The following is a 23,350-nucleotide window of genomic DNA, read 5'->3' as shown; positions in this document are numbered from 1 at the left end:
GATAAGTTCATCTGCTTCTTGGGGAGACCTTCTCTGGTCTGAAGGTAGGGCCAAAAGAGTAAAATCCCGATCAATTAAAAGCCCCAGCAGCAACAATATATATTGTTATGGAATTAATTGACATAGTGTTGAGTAAACAATATGTTAAAATTACATGAAAGTTCTTAACAACATCCTGTGACTATTTCAATGACATTTTAATTGAGGTGCAAAACAGTTTTAGGGGGGGTATGCTGAGAAATCTTTCATACCTTGGTGAGCAATGCTTGTTCTTTGTGTTCTACCTAGTAGGGTATGTGTGAGTCCATTCTGACCAATCTTTCCTTGTTGTTCTCTGCTTATCTATTCCAATTTGTGTGTGTGTGTGTTTGGGGGAGGCGGGGGTTCTGGAGCAACCCTGTTGGTCATTGCAGAGGGTAGGAGCCCAGAGCTGGAACTAAGTAATGACCAGAGAAAGCTTCTCTCCCTTGTCCCGAAGGAAGTTTATTGTTCCTCTGATTCTGAGGACTGCTCAGGGTTCCTGGCTGTTGTTCCGATGACCTGGGATCCTATGAGGAAGGATTCAGGCTTCTTCCATCTCGTGTAGTAGGTCCAAAAAGGGGGGAGGGATGTCCTCTGAGTTCTCGGCCTCCACAGGCATTCCAGTTCCCTGTGGTCTCTTTGGCAGTTGTGATGTAGTCCTTGGTGCCCGTCCTGATAGTCCTTGGTGGGAATCTGGGAGTCTCTATGGTTGGGATACAAGCCGCCCCCTGTCCTGCTGCTCCGCTCTGGGGTTCTCCCCTATTCTGTGCATGTGACCTCCTGTTAATAGATTATTAGGGTCACTCCTGATTCCCCCTGTATGTCTTTGTAGTTTTTACTATTGTCTAATGCTGTTCTGAATCTATCGTCTATAAGTTACCTGTCCTATTCCTGATAGGTTACACTACACGGCTTCCTCATACATTCAAAGGAGATGAGAGATTTCTCTGCACTCCTGCCCCATTTCTGAGTATCACAAGGTTTTGGAAGTATATTGAGTATTACAGTCATTCAAAACACGTGGGTTGAGACCATATTAGTTGCAGGTTCATCTGAGGAAGATTTATCGTCATTGCAAATCTTTAGGGTTGTTTCACGTCCCCAAAGCACTGCGGGCTTGGCGTGGAGCTGTCTGAGCAGCAATCAAAGGACCAAAGTCCCAGGGCTCCCTGGCTGCCAGGAGCAGCTCCCCGTGTGGGCGTGGGAGCCACCATGGTGCTTACCGGGTATGAAACGGCCAGTCCCAGGGACCCTCAGCCGTCTCATGGCCAGCCCCCCAGGCCCAGATCCTGCTCCTTCCTGGTTGTGTCCTCAGCTGCAACCACGCCCCAGTGAGCAGTAGGACTACCCAGACCCGCTACACAGAGCCCGAAGACACCCCCCTCAAAGGCAGGCCGCCCACGAGGCTCCGGCAAGCCCGGAGCAGCTCCCTGTGTGGGCGTGGGAGCCGCCATGGCAGCAGTACAATTTTAAAAATGTTTCACTTTAGAGAGAAAGGATGTCTTAAAATTACTATTAAATTGTATCACACTGTTAGTTCTCTGCCTTCCCTTTTAGAATTAGGTTGCTGCTGTCTTGATCATAAAATGGTAATTTCAGCATGAAAGTAACATAGATTTTAACAATATTGTTAGGATCAAGTAGTAGTACAAATATCCCCTTTAAAGTAATTTACTTTTCTTAGTTATTGTGTAAGAACTAAATTAGCTCCACAGGCATACCCAAGAATAAGGTGTGGAGTGGGCCATACTTCAACATCCACCACCTCATACAAAGGCTGGGATGGAGATTGCTGGCTATGCTAGGTAAGGGTCTAGCACCTGCTGGCACATATGAGATCTGAGGCTGGGAGTGGGCCTGGTGGGATAACTTGGGAAACTCCCACGGTGGGCCATAGACTTACTGGAGAGCATGTCGTTCAGGCCTGGTCTGGCTGGGCAGGGTAGCCCTACCTGTTGGCATGTGTGTAGAGTGGTTCTGGAGAAGGGTGGACCAGGCATGGCTGAGCAGACCTTAGCCTACTGGGATGTGCAAAAGCCAGACTAGAGTGCGGGTCATGCCAGGCTAGTCTATAACACCTAGAGGTTTGCATGAGCCAGAATTTGAAGCAGATTGGGCAGGACTGGGCTATAGCACCCACCAGCAGGAATTGGAACTTGGGGTGATCTGAGTCAGGCCAGGCTGCAATATGCAGTGGCAAAGACCAAGACAGCACATGCGCTATGCTGCGCTGGGTCAGGGCAACCACTAGCAAGATTTGTGGTTGGGAACAGGCCTGGTTGGGGAGCAAAGGAGGAGTCCTGACTGCATTGCAGTTGACACTGGTGAGTGCAAGAGCCAGAATTGGGGCAGTGACCTGGTCTGTATATGACTGCAATGTACCTCAGCATTGGTGTTGAGTGGTTTTGGGCTTAGGCTCCAGCACCCAGACTGGGCTAAACTCCAGAACCCAATGGTGCTCGCAAGAGTCAGGGTGGGTGTGGGGTGGGCCCAGTTAGGTCTCTGCCCTTGCTGCACCATGCAAAAAATGTGTCTGGGTGTGGATCACATTTGACTGGGCTGTAGCATCAAATAGTAAAGCCGAAATGCGTGTGGGCAGGTTGGGCAAAATCACTGTTCCTGGCAAGATAGGAGATGGACTGAGTCTGGGCCAAGAACCCACTGGTACGTGCAAGATCTGTGTCTGGGAAGTGCCTTGATGGAGGAGCTTAGGGCATTCCTCTGTCATGATGCAGTATTTACAGGTAAGTACAGGAAGCAAGGCTAGGAGCAGTACATAACAGACCAGGTTATAGTACCTGCTGGCATAGGTGTGAGTCAGGTCTGGGGGAGTACCAGGCTGGACCTACTGGCAAACCTGGGAAACAGGACAGGGGTCAGGATTGGCTATGTTGAGCCTCAACACCAGCTGGTTCATATTAGGGCTGGTACTGGGAACTGGCTTGGCTGGGCTACACTGCAGCACCCACCAGCACGAGCTGGACCCAGGGGGCACACTAGGGCGCTTGGCTATAGCACCTGCCAGCAAAAACACCCAACCAGCACACGTAAGACTCAGGCGGGGGATGGAGGTTGAGGGGTTAGTACAATCCTGGTAGGGGGCCTGCCAATGCTACTGCTCCCACTGGTAAGGGTGAGAGCTGGGACCAGGGGCAAGCCAGGCTGGGCAGGGCCACAACACCTGTTCTGCCCTACATGTTAACAGGGATAAGCTAACACATTGTGCTAACCGACTGTACTCACTGTTGCATGTACCATGCATTAGCCAGAGTGGTGTGGACTGGTTGGGCCTTGCTGTAGCACCAGCTGTCAAGTGATGAAACTAGGTACAAATCCTATCATGCTAGACTGCAGAACCACCTGGGGAGTGCAAGATCTGGGAATGGCAGTGGGCCCAGTAGGGAAATGGTGGATACCTCTCTGATGGGTTGCAGCTCCAATTGGTGAGCATGAGAACCAGGACTGGATAAGGCATGACTAGGCAGGTGTTGGCACCCATTGGCTCAAGTGGACTGGATAGTGGAGTTTGGTGGTTTGAGCTTGGCTTTATCACCCATTGACATGTACAAGAACAAAATGGGATGTGGGACAGACTGGACCAGTCTACTGTACATACTGGCAAGTACAGGAACCAAGGCTGAGGACAGGCCTAGTGGGAGCTATTGTGGTTTGCTCTGATTAGGCTGCAGCTCCCTAATGGAGTACATGAGGGCCAAGTGTGTGGTGAGTACGGTTGGGCTGGGCCGTAGTACCCACTGGATTATATGAGACAGGGCTGGAGACAGAACTGACCCAGCAATTGCAACCACCACTGTATGCGTAGGTTGAAGTGGGTGACATTCTGTGCCAGACCCTGTATCTACCAGCATCTTGTGTGTGCAAGCACACACAAGAATCTGGTCTGAGATCACCTCAGATGAAGTTTCTAAAGGGATTCCCCCCACAACTGAATTGTTGGACTGAGAACTCCAACCATGGGGAGAATCTCAGGATCTGTGATCTTGTTTTGGAGTGTATGTATCAGTACAGGGTCTCCTCAGTGACTTAGATGGAGCAGTGGATGGCATCCCTAGATGTACATGGAGGACATGGCAGTCGGCTGGAGCCTGTGAAGAACATTTGATACCCTAACAGAAAATGGAAGGGAGAAAAAATTGATCAGCTACTCCAGACAGTTAGTAATAGCAAATATCTGGGCAAATGGATACACTAAGATGGACTATGTCAGTTTATTGATCTTGGAAGGATTTCCTCATCCTTGGATCAGTGAGAGCGACAGCATTTCAGAATTATCAAAAGTGCTTGAATACAACCCTCAGAGCATGCTCCACATTGGGGACCGTGCGATGACATTGATTTGCCTTCTGTATCCCGGTTACAGTGGCAGTTGGGAAACTGGGTGCTGTTTTCCTCTCTATCTTCCCAGTTCCCCCAGACACAGGAAGAAGAAAAAGGAAATTTGAAAACAATGGTCTCATCCACTTTCCCCTAATCCTTGACCCTTCCCACTCTCACCAAGTATGTAAACATTATCAAAAATAAAATTTGTTAAATAAAACATATAAAGAGAGAGAGAGAGAGAGAAAAAAGAAAGTGCTCAGACCATTTCCCTATAGATTGGTACCTACTTTACTGTCATCTCTGGGTTTCCTGTGTAAGTTATGAGGAAAGGCAAGGGACGAATAGTGTATGAAAAGAACCTGAGCTGTGTTCTCTTCAGTCAAGGGTAGGAACAGAGTCAATTGACAGTTGTATCCAGATTTTCTGGATGTGAACTAGGCAAGATACTTCTTCTCTTTCAGCCTTCTAACATTGGCACTTCAGAAGGTGGTTTCCCTTCTCTGCCTTCCCCTGGCACAATGTTATCCTTCAGGCATTTTCACTTTAGGAAGTTTTCTACCAGCTGTTTCCAACACTGCCAGTTATCCCTGAAATCCACAAAAATCTGTTTTCCTTTTTGTGGTAAGGTACAGTTGGTAGATTTGCAGTCCACTCAGCTTTCTTTAAATATAGATGTGTCTACTTGATTAGGTTAGCTAGAGGCATATCAGTGGAAATGATGTATACCGTTTTCAGGTCTATGCTTTTAATAGACTGGGCATACTTCTTCTACTTTGTCTTTTTATTTTTTAACTCAGTTTACATGTGGCTTCAATCCATCTTTGATAAGTGAGAGAACCATCCCTCAGAACAGTGCTAATAACAAGTGTGACCTACAAACCAGTTGCCTTTCTTGAGCTATCATTTTTCTGAACTGAGATAAGAATTTCTGTCCATCCAACATTTTTAAAGGGATTTGTTTATTTTATTGGAAAGGCAGATTTATAGAGAGAATAAAATACAGAGAGAAAATCTTGCATCTGCTGGTTCATTCCCCAAGTGGCCGCTGTGGCTGAAACTGAGTTGATCTGAAGCCAGGAGCATAGCGCTTCTTCTGGGTCTCCCACATGGATGCAGGATTTTAAGGCTTTGGGCCATCCTCGACTGCTTTCTCAAGCCACAAGCAGGGAGTTGAAAGGGAAGTGGAGCAGCCGGGATACAAACTGGAACCCATATGTGATTCTGGGCATGCAAGGTGAGGATTTAGCCACTAGGCCTCTGTGCTGGGCCTCATCCAACAATTTTTTTTTAAAGATTTATTTTTATTATGTTTTTATTGGAAAGGCAGACATACAGAGAGGAGAGACAGAGAGGAAGGTCTTCCGTCCGATGATTCACTCCCCAAGTGAGCGCAACGGGCCGATGCTATGCCAGTCCGAAGCCAGGAGCCTCTTCCGGGTCTCCCACGCGGGTGCAGGGTCCCAAAGCTTTGGGCCGTCCTCCACTGCTTTCCCAGGCCACAGGCAGGGAGCTGGATGGGAAGTGGAGCAGCCGGGATTAGAACCGGCGCCCATATGGGATCCTGGGCGTGCAAGGTGAGCACCTTAACCACTTGCGCCACTGTGCCGGGCCCCTCATCCAACATTTTATAGTATCACATTTTTATCCAGAAGTAAAGCAATGTGTTGATCCATAATATCCTTGCAGATTGTCATCTGACATAGTATTGTTGTAATATGTGGCACAGATCCAAGGTAGAAGGAAGTTGGGTGTCTGTACTGGATAGTTTCCTAGAAAGCTGGACAACTTAGCCTTAATCATTATGCTATAAACTTCTGTCTTATTTGTGCCACAGAGAAATTATTATTTGAATATTTATTACAGAAACCTGCTGTACCCCAAATAATACATGCTTCCCTCTGATTGGAATTTACCTCTTCTTTGACCCATAGCATCCAGTACCTACAGCAGATTTTTGTAGTTTAAATATATTCATCTGTGTTCACTGTGAGACACTGGGCTCCTTTAGGTCAGGGACACCATCTTATTTGTTATTGTACCCTGGTATCATGGACAACACCTGATAGAAGATAGATGATTAATAATTAATATAGGATTGTGAAGTACTGTACTTGATATGAATTAACATGAGGAGGTACCAGGATTATAAAAGGCACAATCAAATCCGTCCGGAGCAAGTGGGATCTCTGAATTCTGCAAAGTCTTTGTTCAATAGACTGAAAAAGGAAAGTGTTAGAAGCAGAATGACAAAAGAGGTTGTTAGGAGACTCCCAAGTCCTCAAGTTTTCAAGTTTCAAACAAGTCTCAACGACTTGGAAATGTTATCCATGATAGATCAGGGATCAGGCACCATGGCAAAAGCAGAAATAAAAAGAAATCTTCCATAAAGGTGAGACCCTCTCTTCAACCCTTTGCTCTTCCAGAAAGAGGTTGCTAGATATTACATCTTGTACTCCCTTAGAGATCATTTCATTCTTCCCTGGATTACAAAGAGAAGACGTACATATCCTGACACATGGAGTTACCCAGTGAAACAGCTGTTACCACCCAATCACCATGCACTGAGTTATAAGCCAGACAGGCAGAGCTTTCAGTTGATTTTTAGCCTTTAATATGTTTAATAATTAGGCATTTTCAGAAAACCTGCAGTGTGAATGAGATCAAACTTGTATATTTAGAAGGGATGCATAGGGCCCGGTGCAATGGCGCAGTGGTTAAGGTCCTCACCTTGCATGCCCAGGATCCCATATGGGCGCCGGTTCTAATCCTGGCAGCTCCACTTCCCATCCAGCTCCCTTCCTGTGGCCTGGGAAAGCAGTCGAGGACAGCCCAAAGCCTTGGGACCCTGCACCTGCGTGGGAGACCCGGAAGAGGCTCCTGGCTTCAGATCGGCATAGTATCGACCGTTGCGCTCACTTGGGGAGTGAATCATCAGACGGAAGTTCTTCCTCTCTGTCTCTCCTCTCTGTACATCCGCCTTTCCAATAAAAATAAAATAAATCATAAAAAAAACCCAAAACACCAAAGAAGCATTTAATATTAAAAAAAAAGGGATGCTTAGAATGAAGCAGAAGAAAACTTAAAAAACTAAAATCCAAATTGCATGTAACTGTATCACAAAGGTAAGAGAAGATCAAAGTATCACAAATAAAGATGAGGAAAATAGATTCAATCTGGATTAATAGGGAAAAGGTGTGAGATTTTTGACCGTGAGAAGATAACAGAAGAAAGGTGGAGGAAATACATTCCTAGCAGAAAATTTGACAGAAGTCGGCAGTGGAACCTCTGCAGAGAGGACAGACGTTATGGAGCAGCATGGACATTACAGATGTACGTTAGCAAGCGGGTCACATGGCAACTCCTGCAGCTGGGGGACTGGACAAGATGTCATCTTCTTGAAGTGAGGTGAGAAGAATCTGCTGCAGCCAGTGTCACTAGTGATATTACCCAAAGTAGAATCTTTTAGACCATACCATCTTTGAGTCCAACTTAGGGTATATATGGGAAGCAGCGTGCCCGCCTAACCCTGTGAAGGGAAGGCACATTGCTTTTTCCTTGTCCCTCCTCAAGGGTGCCTGGCAACTAGCCAGAAGGACCCTCTTAATGCAAGTAGAGGATGCTACAGCTCATGCACACAACCAGGAGATTTTATCAGAGCAGTAAAATCGCAGTCCTCACTGACACATAGATGTAACAGACATCACAAAAGATCTTCACCGTGGCGCGTTACAGTCAGATTGTGAACAGCAAAACACAAAAGTTTCTAAAATGTGCACAGGAGTTGGGGTTGGTGTGGTTGCATAATATCCTGATTCTTTGCCTCTAGTACTGGCTTCCTATTTGGGTGTGAGTTCGAGCCTTGGAAGCTTCGCTTCGCAGTCCAGCTCTTTGGTTATTGCATGGAAAAGCAGTGGAGGATGGTTCCTGTACTTGGGCTCCTGCACCCATAAGGTAGATTGGGAAGAAGCTCCTGGCTCATGGCTTCAGATCAGCTCACCTCTGTCCATTGTGGCCATTTGGGGAGTGAACCAGCTAAGAAAGTCTCTCTCTAATTTTTACTTTCAAGTTAGATAAATAAATATTTTTAAAGGAAATATTACTGTAATGATAGATTAAAAAATAAAATGTTCACAGGAGAAATGCCGAATTACCCTTAAAGGATATCTAGTTAAATTAACAGCTGAGTTCTCATCAGAAATGCTACATGTTATGAGAGAATGGAGAGACATAATTTAAGACCTAAGGGGTGGGAGGACTGTCAAGTCAACTGTTATGTATCTAACAAACTTCTCATTTACAAATGAAGGTGATAAAAAGATCTTCCAAAGCTAACAGAAATTAGGAGAATTTGTCACCATATGTCCAACCTTACGAAAGATATTTAAGGATGTAATTACATAAACAACAGAAGTATTCATAGTGATAAATAATATTAGTCACTATTACCTCTGTAAAATCTGCCTTTCAAATAAAAACATAATAAACCAAAAAATTAAAAAAGAAACAAAAAACAAAAAGAAACAGCAATAAAAATAAAATAATAACAACAACAAAAACATAATAAACCTGAAAAAAAAATTGGTTAATTTGCAGCATATGGAAGCACACTAAAATCAGAAGCTTTTGTGTATACAAACAATATCATGGCTAAGAATTAGAAGATCAGTTTTATTTTAAAAAGCTATAAAAATTTAAGTATTTTAGAATAAATTTTACCAAGAATGTGAAAGATCTCTACAGTGACAGTCATAAAACATTAAGGAAAAGGGCCCGGTGCGGTGGCGCAAGTGGTTAAAGTCCTCGCTTTGCACGCCTGGGATCCCATATGGGCACCAGTTCTAGTCCCGGCAGCCCCGCTTCCCTTCCAGCTCCCTGCACCCACGTGGGAGACCCGGAAGAGGCTCCTGGCTTCGGACTGGCATAGTATTGGCCGTTGCGCTCACTTGGGGAGCGAATCATCGGACGGAAGATCTTCCTCTCTGTCTCTCCTCTCTATATCCGCCTTTCCAATAAAATAAAAAAAAATAATAAAGATAATTCTTAAAAAAAAAAACATTAAGGAAGAAAAGGAGACATATAATATGGAAAAACCGGGGCCCGGCGCAGTGGCGCAATGGTTAAGGTCCTCGCCTTGCACACCCGGGATTCCATATGGGTGCTGGTTCTAATCCTGGCAGCCCCGCTTCCCTTCCAGCTCCCTGCCTGTGGCCTGGGAAAGCAGTGGAGGACGGCCCAAAGCTTTGGGACCCTGCACCCGCGTGGGAGACCCGGAAGAGGCTCCTGGCTTCGGATCGGCATAGCATCGGCCGTTGCGCTCACTTGGGGAGTGAATCATCGGACAGAAGATCTTCCTCTCTGTCTCTCCTCTCTGGATGGGAAGCGGGGCTGCTGGGATTAGAACCGGCGTCCATATGGGATCCTGGGCGTGCAAGGTGAGGACCTTAACCACTTGCGCCACCGCGCTGGGCCCCGAAAGCATTCTTAACAAAAAGAAAGTCTGAGACATCATAATAAGCAGATTTCAAAAAAAGCTACAGGATATTTATATTCAGAGCAGCCTGAGATGGACACACAAATAAGTATGGAGACCAGTGGAGTCGAATAGAAACCAATCCACACATCATCAACAAGCAACCAATTTTTGACAAATGAGATCTGTCTGCTTTCTGCTGGTTCACTCCCCAAATGCTTAAAGCAGCCAGTACTGGGTCAGCTTGAATCCAGGAATTGGATACTCCATCCTGGTCTCCCACGTGGGTGGCAGGGCTCAGACACTTGAACTGTTTTCTGACACCTCCGGGTGCATTAGCAGGTTGTTGGATTAAATGTGGAGCAGCTGAGACTTGAATTGGCACTCAGATAAGGGGTAATGCGTGTCTTAAGCAGTGACTTAACCTATTTCACCAGAACACTGGTCCCCTTTAGTGTTTTTTTTTTTATATTTTTTTTCCCCTTAATGTTTGGGTCACTTGTCTTATAGCATGTCTTGTATTGTAGGCCTGACTTTCTTTATGATCTAATTCAGGCTAAATACTTGTGGCAAGAATTTTTCTGGTGCCTGTTTGCAAAGTGAACCCTTGGATGGAAAATCTGTCACTGACTTTTGTTTCTGTTGCTCTGCCTTTCAAATAAACCAGCAAATTAATTAACCCATCTTAAGAAAAATGTAATTTTGTTTGAAGAAAAAAACCTTCGAGCTTGCTTTTCTAATACTCTTTTACCCAAATAAAATTATTCTTTTCCCAGCATTTGAAATTTGTCTTTTAAAGCACATCCTCTTGAGTAATCATCAAGTCTGTGCTTATGTTTAGTGAAATTATACCTTGGTATCTGTGGAGGCTTGGTTGTAGCACTTCTGCAAGTCCAAAATCCGCAATGATCAAGTCCCTTATATAAAACAGCATAGTATTTGCAGATAATTGTTTCATATCCTCATCATACTTAAAATAATCTACAAGCTACTTACGATATCTAATGCAGTGTAAATGCCACATAGAGTTGCCATGCTATATTTGTTTAGGGAAAAATCCAAAGGAAAAGGTATGTATGTATTTTGTCAATGCAGTATTTTTCTCAAATATTTTTGGCTCACACTGTGTTGTTTCTGCAACTGTAGAACCTATGGATACCAAGGGCTGATTGAATTTTGGTCATTGTCAAAATTACAGGTTTCTAAACTAGAAACTAGGTTTCTATAGTTTAGCTATATTACAAGTAGTGTGATGGGTTTTATAGTTTACCACTTTATGAACAGGTTTGTAAGGTTTTATCCGTGTATATTTGGGCCCAGTGCATTGGCCTAGCAGCTAAAGTTCTCACCTTGAACACGCCAGGATCCCATATGGGCACCAGTTCTAATCCCAGCAGCCCCACTTCCCACAAGCCCCCTGCTTGTGGCCTGGGAACGCGGTGGAGGACAGCTCAAAGCCTTGGGACCCTGCACCTGCGTGGGAGACCTGGAGGAAGTTCCTGGCTGGCTTCGGATTGGCTCAACTCCAGTTGGTGCAGTCACTTGTGGAGTGAACCATCGGAGGGAGGATCTTCATCTCTGTCTCTCTTCCTCTCTGTATATCTGCCTTTCCAATAAAAATGAATAAATCTTTAAAAAAAAGATTTTACCCTTGTATATTTAAATTTTATACGTTACATGTTAATGATTCAAAGTATAATATAAATCATATCTATATTTTAGGTTTAACCAGGTCTCTTGTGTGGTGTTTCCTCACTGATGGAGAATTACTTTCAAGCAGAAGCTTACAACCTGGACAAGGTATTAGATGAATTTGAGCAGAACGAAGGTGAGAATTAATGTGGTCAGCTTATTTGATTAAATTTATTTATTTGCTTGATAGATGGAGTGATAAAGAGAGGGATGGGAACAGACATACACAGACAAAGATCTTACACCTTCTGGTTCACTGTGCAAATGCCTGTAACAGCTAGGTTGGAGGTAGGCCAAAACTAGGAGCCAAGAACTCTTTTAAAAAAGGATTTATGTATTTATTGGAAAATCAGATTAACAGAGAGAAGAATCTTCCGTCTGCTGGCTCACTCCCCACGTGGCCACAATGACTGGAGCTGAACTGATCTGAAGCCAGGAGTCAGGAGGCCCTTCCCAGTCTCCTGTGTGGGTGTGGGTCCCAGGGCTTTGGGCTGTACTGCACTGCTCTCCCTAGCCACAAGCAGGGGGTGAAGCAGCTGGGACAGAAACTGGTACCCATATGGGCAGGATGTGCCCATATTTTGTGCAAAGTGAGGACTTTAGTCATTAGGCTATCATGCTGGGTCCAGAGCGAAGAATTGCTATCCCAGTCTCCCATATGGATGGAAGGAATCTAAATTTTCAGGCCATCTTTTTTAAGGCATATTAACAGGAAATTGGATCAGAAGTGGAAGGGGAACTTGTACCCAGGCACTACAGTATGGGATGTGGGCATGTCCAGGGACAGCTTAACTTGCTCTAATACCATGTTTAGTTCTCTCTTTGGATTTATTGTACAGCAAGTGTGGACGCATTAGAGAATGCTGGACTAAAAACCCAAAAGAGCTCTGATGACTTGGTGATGATGATGATAAATAATAATATCCAGAGAAGAAATACATTTTTAGCAATATGTGCCTGATACCTGCATGGGATTATATCATCGAACCTGCAAATCAGTTTCATCAAACTAACCTTCTTATCTCCATTTTATAGATTTGAATAAAGGACAGAAGTTTGTCCACTTTTCAAAGTTAATTGCCAAAAATGTTAATAAGGCAGTGTGAGACAAATCTCCAAACCCGTCCTGCCTTAATAAATTAATTACTTTGTGGTTGAGGAAAGCTTTAGATTTTATGCTTGCGTTTCATGAATTAAGAAAAATATCTGCGCTTGGTGGTGGCCTAGCAGCTAAAATCCTTGCCTTGAATGTGCCAGGATCCCGTATGGCCACTGGTTCTAATCCCGGCAGTCTCGCTTCCCATCCAGCTCTCTGCTTGTGGCCTGGGAAAGCAGTTGAGGATAGCTAAAAGCCTTGGGACCATGCACCTGCATGGGAGACCAGGAGTTCCTGGCTCCTGGCTCCTGGCTTCAGGTTGGCACAGCACCAGCCGTTGCGCTCACCTGTGGAGTGAATCATTGGACGGAAGATCTTCCTCTCTGTCTCTCCTCTCTGTATATCTGACTTTGCAATAAAAATGGAATGAATCTTTAAAAAAAAGTGTCTTGTTCCATATTGACTTTTCAGTGAAGTAATGGTACATTTTAAATCTGATTTGTTCACACTGTTGAATAAATGCCAGAATGGTTAATTAAATCACACATTCTAAAACCTTGATATAGAAATGTCTGGTGAAGATTTACATCTAGGGAGATCTTTTACTAAGTTACTGTCTTAGTTTGCTTTGAATAGATAAAATATAATTAAATTCCTGTATCTGTTTTCATTTCCGCTGTATTCTTTATTTCTAAGAAAAAATAGCACTTATCAGTTTTGCAAAGTGATATATTTCCATCCAAAGTCCATGATTTGAGTAATGAACTTCACACTTTCACTGTATCCAGTGACTCAGTTTACTGTTTGATAGCAGTTGGGGACAGAGAGTAGTTTTGATTTTGTTACTTTGGGTCTATAACACAACGAGCTTTAAATAGAATATGCAGAAAGGGAGAGGAAGACGACCTGGGATGTGCTGCTGTCTTATATTGTATGCGTGATGACTTGCTGCTAACCTGTATCAATAAGCGCTTTGCTGATTTGGTGTAAGTATGAAATATAATCATTTGGAATCTGGTTGGATTTGGGTAGACTTTCTACATATCAAGCCAAGAGATATATAAACCTCTGAGTTTCAACCACTTGTACTGATATTTTTGTAACATTTATTTGATATGGCCCTCATTGTACCAGTTACTGAACTCTGAGAATCATGTGAAAATTGTACTTCTATAATACCATTAGTTCTAATAAAAATTAGTTCATTTTTAGTATCTCTGAGACATCTTCATATACTAGTGGATCATTGTATATAGCTGATTTTTAGCACATGCTTTTTGATTCACTGAAAATATTTTAGACAGAAAATAAAATATTTTTTGTAAAATAAAATTCCTTTAGGAGGAGGATTTCTGAAATCAGCTCTGGTTATAACTGCATGTTTATATGCTTGAGTTATTTTTTTTAAATAATATTAAGTGCTAATTATATTTTATTTATTTTATTTATTTATTTATTTATTTTTTAATTGGAAAGGCAGATATACATAGAGGAGAGACAGAGAGGAAGATCTTCGATGCTATGCTAATTATATTTTAAAAACATATCGGGCGCGGCGCAGTGGCGCAAGTGGTTAAGTCCTCACCTTGCACGCCTGGGATCCCATATGAGCGCCGGTTCTATCCCGGCAGCCCCGCTTCCCTTCCAGCTCCCTGCCTGTGGCCTGGGAAAGCAGTCCAGGACGGCCCAAGGCTTTGGGACCCTGCACCTGCATGGGAGACCCGGAAGAGGCTCCTGGCTTCGGATCGGCATAGCATCGGCCGTTGCGCTCACTTGGGGAGTGAATCATCGGATGGAAGATCTTCCTCTCTGTCTCTCCTCTCTGTATATCTGCCTTTCCAATAAAAAAATAATAAAAAATAAATCTTTTTAAAAAAATATCATCTCTGGCCTGGTACTTTAACAGATAGCTTAAGTAAAATGATTTCTCATTTTGTGCTTTTTTTTTTGTTTTTATTGGAAATTCAGATATACAGAGAGAAGGAAAGACAGAGAGGAAGATCTTCCATCCAATGATTCACTCCCCAAGCGGCCACAATGGCTGGAGTTGAGCCAATCTGAAACCCGTAACTTCTAGATCTCCCACACAGTGCAGGGTCCTAAGACTTTGGGCCATCCTCGACTGCTTTTCCAGGCACAAGCAGGGAGCTGGAAGGGAAGTGGGGCCCGTTAGGATTAAAACCGTTACGGGATACTGGCAAGGCGAAGATTTTAGCTACTAGGCTATTGTTCCAGGTCTGTTAAGTTTCCTTCCTTGAATAGAAAATATATTACAATTGGACTGTGATTACACCATGTAACTTGTGTTACCCCCAAATAGTTAAATGATGAAAATTTTAACATTTATCAGTCCTCTTAGACTATTAAGAAGCAAAATTTTACATTTTAAAGAACCAGATTGAGTATGTAATTTCCTTCTACTAAAAATTTAATTTACTACTTTTCTTTCTTTTTTCAATTTTACTTCTTTTTATTATCATTTTATGATACAGTTGCATAGGTCCTGGGATTTCCCTTATTTCCTCCTTAACTCCCTCCCCATCTCACTGAGTTCCCCTATATCATTACTACTGTATAGCTCTTCATACACAGTCATATGTCCATCATTGCAGGCATGGAAAACGGTATAGAGTCCGGCATCCTATTGTCAAGATATAATTTCATGGGAGTCCATGTTTGTCTGGAAGTAGAGATGCATACTTCATTGTATCCTCACATCTGGATATGATAGTCTCCATTATACAGTTACTGTACATCCCCTTAAATGAAAAAAAGCAATACAAAATCAGCAACAGGAAAAAAAAATTAACAGAGAATCAAGATGGCGGAATAGGGTAAGGACATGTTTAAACAGACAAACATTTAATCAGGGTGAAGCAGAGGACACATTCCAGGACATAGGAAAGGACAGAAAACAGCAGAGTGGTACCTGGAGATTGACAGACACAGGAAAGCAGCGGGCACAGCAGTGTGATGTTGCAATGACTCCAGCACGGCGATCTGAACTCCACCAGCAGCCAGAACTCTACCAGCAACCAGGTGGGAAGGGACTTTCACTGGGACCTTAGGAGGTAAAGCCAGACAAAGAACTGTCCATCCTGCTGGTCCATTGGATTTGACCAGGAGCAGAGACAGGAGCAAATCTCAGACGGGCAGTGCAAGAACAGATTGGATTTCATAGCCAAGTCAGCGCCCTAGAGCTGAATTGGGTGACATTTTACTTAAGGAGGAAAGGGCAAGGGAAAGAATGGAGCATGCTCTGAGCTGGGAGTGAGCTCATTTCTGGCTCAGTGAACTGCATCAACGTGGCAATCTACAGGTTCCACCTGGGGCAGGTCTGGGTAGCCTTCTGATCTGATGGCCAGCAGATCAAGAACTCTAGTGGTGCATGTCAGGTGCCATTTTGTATAGTGTGGCAATAGCTTTGGGACTGCAGGGGACAACAGTGAACTGCACATATGTTGAGCTCACAAGAACTCGCTGAGGTCCCACAGGAAAATAATACCAACTGTGGCATTGTACCGGTCACAATAGGTCCGTGTGGCACCCAGACCTAACGTCCAACAGGTTCCAACAAGATAAACACCAACAACTTAACTAGATAGGACACCTGGTTTCTCCCTAATCCTGGGAAATGCTCCAACAGAAAGTGGGAGAAAGGTGGCAGAGACAACAGTGCAGCCTCAGCACAGTATCACAGGAGGTGGAGAGTGGTGAGCCAGGAGCTAGGGCTACAGAGACCATGGTGGAACTCTAAGATAAGAACCCAGACCTAGAACTTGCTGGAGGGAGTGGCACAAGTGATGACAAACAAGAGCCGTGTACCAACTGCAATAAGTGAAATCACATCGTAGACCTGTGGGTGACACAGCTTAGAAATCTGCCCCAAGAAGAAGAAGACTCTGCTAACCAGAAGTTCAATGACCAAGAGTAAAACAAGAGACAGAAGCACAGTGAGTATTACCGAAGATTCCCCTGCAAAGAAGCAAAACCCTATGCCAACCTCAGAGGTAACTGAGGAAGACATCAAGATTAGGGAACTTTCCCTTGATTATTTCATTGAATACATTTGCAAACTCGGCTTCTCTTTCTGCACCTCCTGGATCTTGTTTCCCAATTCTTTCTCCAGATTAGGGAACTTTCCCTTGATTATTTCATTGAATACTTCTTTTGGCCTGATACAGCTCTAGGATGTGGACTGGGCTTAAAAGCCACCCTGTTCCCACACTGCTTGTCTGGGATCTGTGGCTCTTTCTCTGTTTCTGGTCAAACAGACTAACAGGATGGGCAGTTCTTTTCGTTCACCCCCTGAGCTCCCAGTGAAAGTCCCTTCCCACCTGATTACTGGTGGAGTTCCGGCTGCTGGTGGAGTTCAGATTGCCGTTTGCTGGATGCCACTGGGATGTCAGTAACTGTAGCATCACACCGTTGTGTCTGCTGCTCTCCTGTGTCTGTCAGTGTCCAGGTATCCTTCTGCTGCTTTCTGTCCTCTCCTATTTCCTGGAATGTTCCTTCTCTGTTTCACACTGGCTCATATTTCTCTGCTTAAACGTGTCCTTACCCTATTCCGCCATCTTTATTCTCTACCTACTACTTTTATTACACTCACACACACAGAGACACATACAGTATTCATATATTACTTGTCTCTCCCCTACTGTTTCACTTTCAAATTGCCTATAAGGGCTGGGACTTGGTCGGATTGAAAGTCATAGCCAAGAAATCCATCTGGGTTTCTTGTGTGGAAGTCCATCTCCTTGAGTTTTACTTCCTCCTAGAATGGGCATTAGAAGCAAACTGGAATTGTTATTGGAGCCTGGTCTCAAACCTTGGTCCTCTGAGATGGGGTGTGGCCATTCCAACTGGTATTTTGACTACTAGGCCAAACACCAGACTTATTTATTTTATTATTTTTTTTTTGAAGGAAAGCCATGTTTCTCAAATCTCTAGTAGCACCAATTTGGTAAATATGGAATTTAAGACTCATAGGATACCAGGCCCCTTCTTTATGCAGCCTGATGTTTTACACCCTTTACTCTCTGCTCTTTTTAGCCTCTTTTTTTTTTTTATTTCTTTACACTAATTTTTAAGTAAAGATGTGTTTATTTATGTGAAAGAGAGGAAGAAGCAGATTTTCCATCTCCCGATATGCTCCACAAGTGGCCACAATGGACAAGGCTGTGTCAGGCCAAAGCTGTAGCATCATCTGCACCTCCCACTTGGGTGGCAGGGGCTCAGGTTCTTGAGCCATCCTTTGCAGCTTTCCCAGGCCTTTAGCAAGGAGCTGGACCTGAAATGGAGTGCTGGGACTTGGACCAGCACCTAGATGGGATGCTTTATCCTGTGTGCCAGAATGCTGGCCCCTACACTAACTCTTTAATCACTGCAAACTGACTGACTCACTGCTCTCTTGAATTCTTGTTTTGGGGGCTGCATTTTTTGCTTTTCCTTATTCATAAGAACCTCATTTTTCTAACTTACTTAAAATTGTATTTCAAGCCTAGCCCACATTCCCTTGCCTTCATGGATTCAGGCTCAGTTATCATATCCTGCAATTACTTTTCTATTTCTGTGTAATAATTCTTACACTGCTGTGTACTTCTAAATAGACATTAATATGTATTATGTTTGTGTATTATTCTCATGACTAGATTATATACTTTTTGGAGGTGATAAGTATTATTTAATCTTCATGTTCCTTACCCCCAGTGTTTTCGTTATGATAGATATGTACTTACTGCGCATCTGTTGTGTACCACATAGTAGATAATATGCAAAATGAATAGATGCTGGGATGAGCTTTTTCTGCCCTTAGAAATCATCCAGTGGGGCCTGGTGGCATGGCCTAGAGGCTAAAGTCCTCATCTTGAACGCACCGGAATCCCATGGGCACCGGTTCTAATCCCGGTAGCTCCACTTCCCTTCCAGCTCCCTGCTTGTGGCCTGGGAAAACAGTCGAGGATGGCCCAAAGCTTTGGGACCCTGCACCCGAGTGGGAGACCCGGAAGAAGTTTCTGGATCCTGGCTTTGGATTGGCATAACATCAGCCGTTGTGGTCACTTGGGGAGTGAATCATCGGACGGAAGATCTTCCTCTCTGTCTCTCCTCCTTTCTGTATATCTGACTTTCCAATAAATAAATACATAAATCTTTGAGAAAAAAGAAAGAAACCAGTCAATGAATGAGATGGGTAAATAAGCCGTTACATTAGACTGTCGTAAATGCTTGAATAGAGATATGTACAGGATTTGTGGGAGCTATGAAGATTATTTTATAGGCAGTGATTAATATTCCAGGTGTGTTCACATAATTTCAGCACTATGATTATCCATTACTAAAGGAAAAAACAGGAAGGGCATCAAATACCTTGTTTCCTTATTCTTCTAATTTGTTTAGACTTACACAGTAACACTGTAACTTGAGAAAATAGCTGTCAAACTTACAGTGTCAAAGTACACAGATTATTTGAGTACTATGCTATTGATAGACTACAGCAAACTAATTTCAACAAGATCAATGAATATTTTCTGCTATATATTCTCTAAAAATAGTATAAATATGAATCTTATTTATATCCGATTATGTTTGGTCAAAAGTAGAATATTATCTTCTAGATACTCTCTGAAAATAGTATAAGTATGAACCTTATTAATATCTGATTGTGATATGGTCAAAAGTATAATTTTGTATTCTATAGCAAACTAAGATAAGTTTGTTTGAAAGGTAGAGATATAAAGACAGAGAAAGTATGGGCTTCCATCTTCTGATTTATTCCTATGTAAGAACTTCAGGTAGGCCAGGTTGAAGCCAGGAGCCCAGATTTTGAAGACGTCCACACTTCAGTTTCTTGTGTGGACATCAGAGACCCAAGTACCTGAGTCATGATCTGTTGCCTTCCTGTGTGCACATAAGCAGGAAGCTGGAATCAGAAGTGAGTTGGCCCTTAACCCAGGCAGATGTCCCAGGTCACATCATAATGCTGCACCAAATTACACCTCTGTAACAGACTTAAAAAGACAAAACAAAACAAAAAACCACCTTATTAAGACTTACTGGGCCCAGCGCAGTAGCCTCGTGACTAAATCTTCGCCTTGCATGCGCTGGGATCGCATGTGGGCATGGGCTTGTGTCCTGGCTGTTCCACTTCCCATCCAGCTCCCTGCTTGTGGTCTGGGAGGGTAGTTGAGGACAGCCCGAAGCCTTGGGACCCTAAACCTGTCTTGGGGACTTAGAAGAGACCCTTGGCTTTTGGCTTTGGATCAGCTTGGCTCTGGCTGTTGCAGCCACCTGGGGGGGTGAACTGGCAGGTGGAAGATCTTTGTCTTTGTGTCTCCTCTCAGTATATCTGCCTTTCCAGTAAAAATACATGAATCATAAAAAAGAAAATAAAACGTTATTGGAGCTGGTGTTGTAATGCAGCGAATGTGTGAAACTGCCATTGTGACACCAGCATCCCATAGGAGCACCAATTGAAATACTGGCTCCTTCACTTCTAATTTATCTCCCTGCTAATATGCCTGATAAGGTAGTTGGTGATGTCCTAAATAGTTGGGATCTTTTCTCCCAAATATGGGAGATGCAAATGGAGTCCTAGACTCTTGACTTGAACCTGTCCCAACCCCAGCTATTGCAGCCCATTTGGAGAGTAAACGAGTGGATAGAAAATCTCTCTTTAGGAGTCTCTCCCTCTCTGTAATCTGCTTTTCAAACAGATAAATATATCTGAAAGCCCATTGTGACAGTTAAAAAGTGTACACAACTTAAGTAGAAATGCCTATCATCCAGTTTCAGTGATTGACACACTATTGTTTTTTGTGTCATTAATATCTTTATCTGCTCCTCAAGCTCTGCTCCATTTCCCCTTGGTGGTTGGTTATGGTAAACCTTCTATTCATTAACATGCTTAGGTCTTACACAGTTTTGATAAGAGAAGATACCCTTTAACCTGAATCTTAATCATGTTACCATTATAGAGTATTTAATTTCCACAAATGATTTTACTTTCCGTCCTACTCAGTTACTTTAGTCTCACCATCGTTCTGGATTATTTTTCCTCTTAAATTATTCGCTGTTCTACCTAGTGCACACTCTAAGGGTGTTTTTCTCCTCTATTGGACCTGTGCCAGTTTAACCATATTACTATGTTGAGGTATAGTTCTTTTGTTGTTTGAAAAGTTTTGTTACTCTTAAACTTTCTTATTCACTTCCAGAAATTATGAGCCTTCAGATTTTACCTATGTTTTATTTTCAGAATGCAGCTGAAAATACTTAGTCATAGTAACTTGTCAGTGTTACCAACAAACTTACTGTAATTACTTATCTTTTCAGATGAAACAGTTTCTTCTACATTATTGGATGCCAAGTGGAATAAGAGCCTAAATCCCCCTTCTCAACGACCAGCATTGAACTCTGCCTTGACCAGTGTGAATGAGCCTGCAGGTTCTAATGAGTCACAACCACACCTGAAAGTCTTTTCACTTGCTCATTCAGCGTCTCTGACTGCAGAGGGAGAGGATCATTGTGCTAATGGACAAGGCTGTAATTTAAATCCAGAGATTGCCACAATGTGGATTGATGAAAATGCTGCTACAGAAGATCAGTTAATTAAGAGAAACTATAATCGGGATGATCAATGCAGTGCTGTTGAAGTGGGAGAGAAGAAATGTGGAAACCTCACTTGTCGGCCAGATGAAAAAAATGTTCTTGTTGTAGCTGTCATGCATAACTGTGATAAAAGGACATTGCAAAGTGATTTACAGGATTGTAATAATTTTAATGGTCAATCCCTCATGGATGCTTTTAGTCAGTCACTGGATAATGAAAGCCAACAAACTGATCAATTTAGTTTTAGTATGAATGGGTCCACTGAAAAAGATACGGACTCAGAGAAACAAATGGATCCATTGAATAGAGTGAAAACAGAGGAAGATTCTGTTAACCATCTACACACTACGTCACCTGATAGTCTAACCAGTGTCTGTTCCCCTTCACAATTAAAGGATGATGCAAATGTAGGTAGAGACTCCTGCATGTCTGCAATGACAAGTTTAACAATTGATTCAGTTATCTCATCCCAGGGAACAGATGGAGGTCCTGCTACTAAAAAACAAGAGAACTATAAACCAGAGGAGGACCTTCATGGCAAAAGCAGCTCTCCTAGGACAGTTGTAGGGAATCCAAATTTCTTTTCCCACTCAAATGAGGATATTCTAACCAAAAAAGAGCCAGCTGAGGACAGAACAACTGGAGAATCACTCCAGTCTGGTTTACCTTTGCTTGTCCAACCAGACATGCCTGATAGATCTGCAAGGGATAATAATCATGAACAGTTATCAGATTGCCTTGTGCCTGATAAAGTTAGGGCTGATGAAAATGAAGGCTGTAAACATGAAAAAACTCTTGGGACTACAGAGTTTCCTAGTGTGACAGAACATTTCTCCAAATCTGAGGAAGTGACTAATTGGAAATTGACTCAGTTGAATGAGATGAATGATAGCCAAGGAAATGAAGAAACTGCAAAAATTCTGCGGATTTGTCAGTCTGAGGACACCTGTGATAGTGGAGGAGAATGTGTTGGAATGACAGCCACGTGCCTAGACTTCAAAGGAACTTGCATGAATGAAAGTGAAGGATGTGATTTCTCCACTGTTACAGATACACCAGCAGCAAATTCTCTAACAAATGGTTGTGATTCCTATGGAATGCAGAGCCCAGTTGTTTCTTTTGTTCCAAAGACTTTACCCTCCAAAGAAGATTCAGTAACAGAAGAAAAAGAAATAGAAGAGAGCAAATCAGAATGCTACACAAATATTTATGAACAGAGGGGAAATGAGGTCACAGATGGGAGTGGATTACTTTTGAATAGTACTGGTGACCTAATGAAGAAAAATTCTTTGCATAATTTCTGTAGTCAAGTTCCAGCAGTGCTTGGGCAATCTTCTCCTAAGATTGCAGCAAACTTGCAACCTATCAGTGTTCCTTTTGGTGGTGCAAGACCCAAGCAACCTTCTAATCTTAAACTTCAAATTCCAAAGCCATTATCAGACCATTTACAAAATGACCTTCCTGCAAGCAGTGGAAATAATGTTAAAAACAAGAACAATATTCTTGGGAAAGCAAAATTAGGGGAAAACTCAGCAACCAGTATATGCAATGCATCTTTGGGAAACATCTCTATTGGTGATACAAATGGAGAACATTTAGAAAGTTATGAGGCTGAAATCTCCAGTAGACCGTGCCTTGCATTACCTCCAGATAGCCCAGATAATGATCTCAGAGCCGGTCAGTTTGGAGTTTCTTCCAGAAAGCCGTTTACCACTCTGGGTGAAGTGGCTCCAGTGTGGGTACCAGATTCCCAGGCTCCAAATTGCATGAAATGTGAAGCCAGGTTTACATTCACCAAAAGGAGGCATCATTGTAGAGCATGTGGGAAGGTAAGGTGAATGCATCAGGTTGAGAACCTGACATGCCCATTTCAGAATGCTGAGTTAGCGATGTAAGAAGGCAGTATAAAATGAATATATTTTGATTGAGAAAACATTATAAATAGCTTTAGTAAACACTTCTCCTAAATTTCTGTATAAAAGCAATCTTACTGGTTCTTAAGTACAGTGTATAATTTTTTGTTGTTGCCAAGGCTTATGCTGAATCAGTTACCACGAACAGATGAGAATTGAGGAAGTGTTAACTTTGTGGTTTCTGTATTGATTAATGGAATCATTTGAAATAAG

At 42.9% G+C, this 23,350-nt stretch overlaps 1 protein-coding gene across 3 annotated transcripts in view; it reads left to right on the top strand.

Annotated features, from left to right (window-relative positions):
* Positions 1-23,350, top strand: part of ZFYVE9 (zinc finger FYVE-type containing 9) — a 150,606-nt gene that overhangs the window by 48,875 nt on the left and 78,381 nt on the right. For 2 of the 3 annotated variants that reach the window (XM_040978540.1, XM_040978539.1), the window contains exons 3-4: positions 11,555-11,660; positions 20,949-23,053. In XM_040978540.1, coding sequence (XP_040834474.1) covers positions 11,591-11,660; positions 20,949-23,053 — 2,175 coding nt within the window. In that variant the 5' untranslated portion in view covers positions 11,555-11,590. Of the gene's footprint in view, positions 1-11,554; positions 11,661-20,948; positions 23,054-23,350 lie in introns of those variants that run through there. The other variant, XM_040978541.1, reaches the window with a different exon arrangement.

The sequence above is a fragment of the Ochotona curzoniae genome, unplaced genomic scaffold, assembly GCF_017591425.1.
Source record: "Ochotona curzoniae isolate NIBS_2020 unplaced genomic scaffold, NIBS_Ocur_1.0 contig_291, whole genome shotgun sequence".
NCBI classification, from domain to species: Eukaryota; Metazoa; Chordata; class Mammalia; order Lagomorpha; family Ochotonidae; genus Ochotona; species Ochotona curzoniae.
Note: the sequence above shows the minus strand (reverse complement) of the source record. Positions and strands in the feature narration are given on the sequence as shown.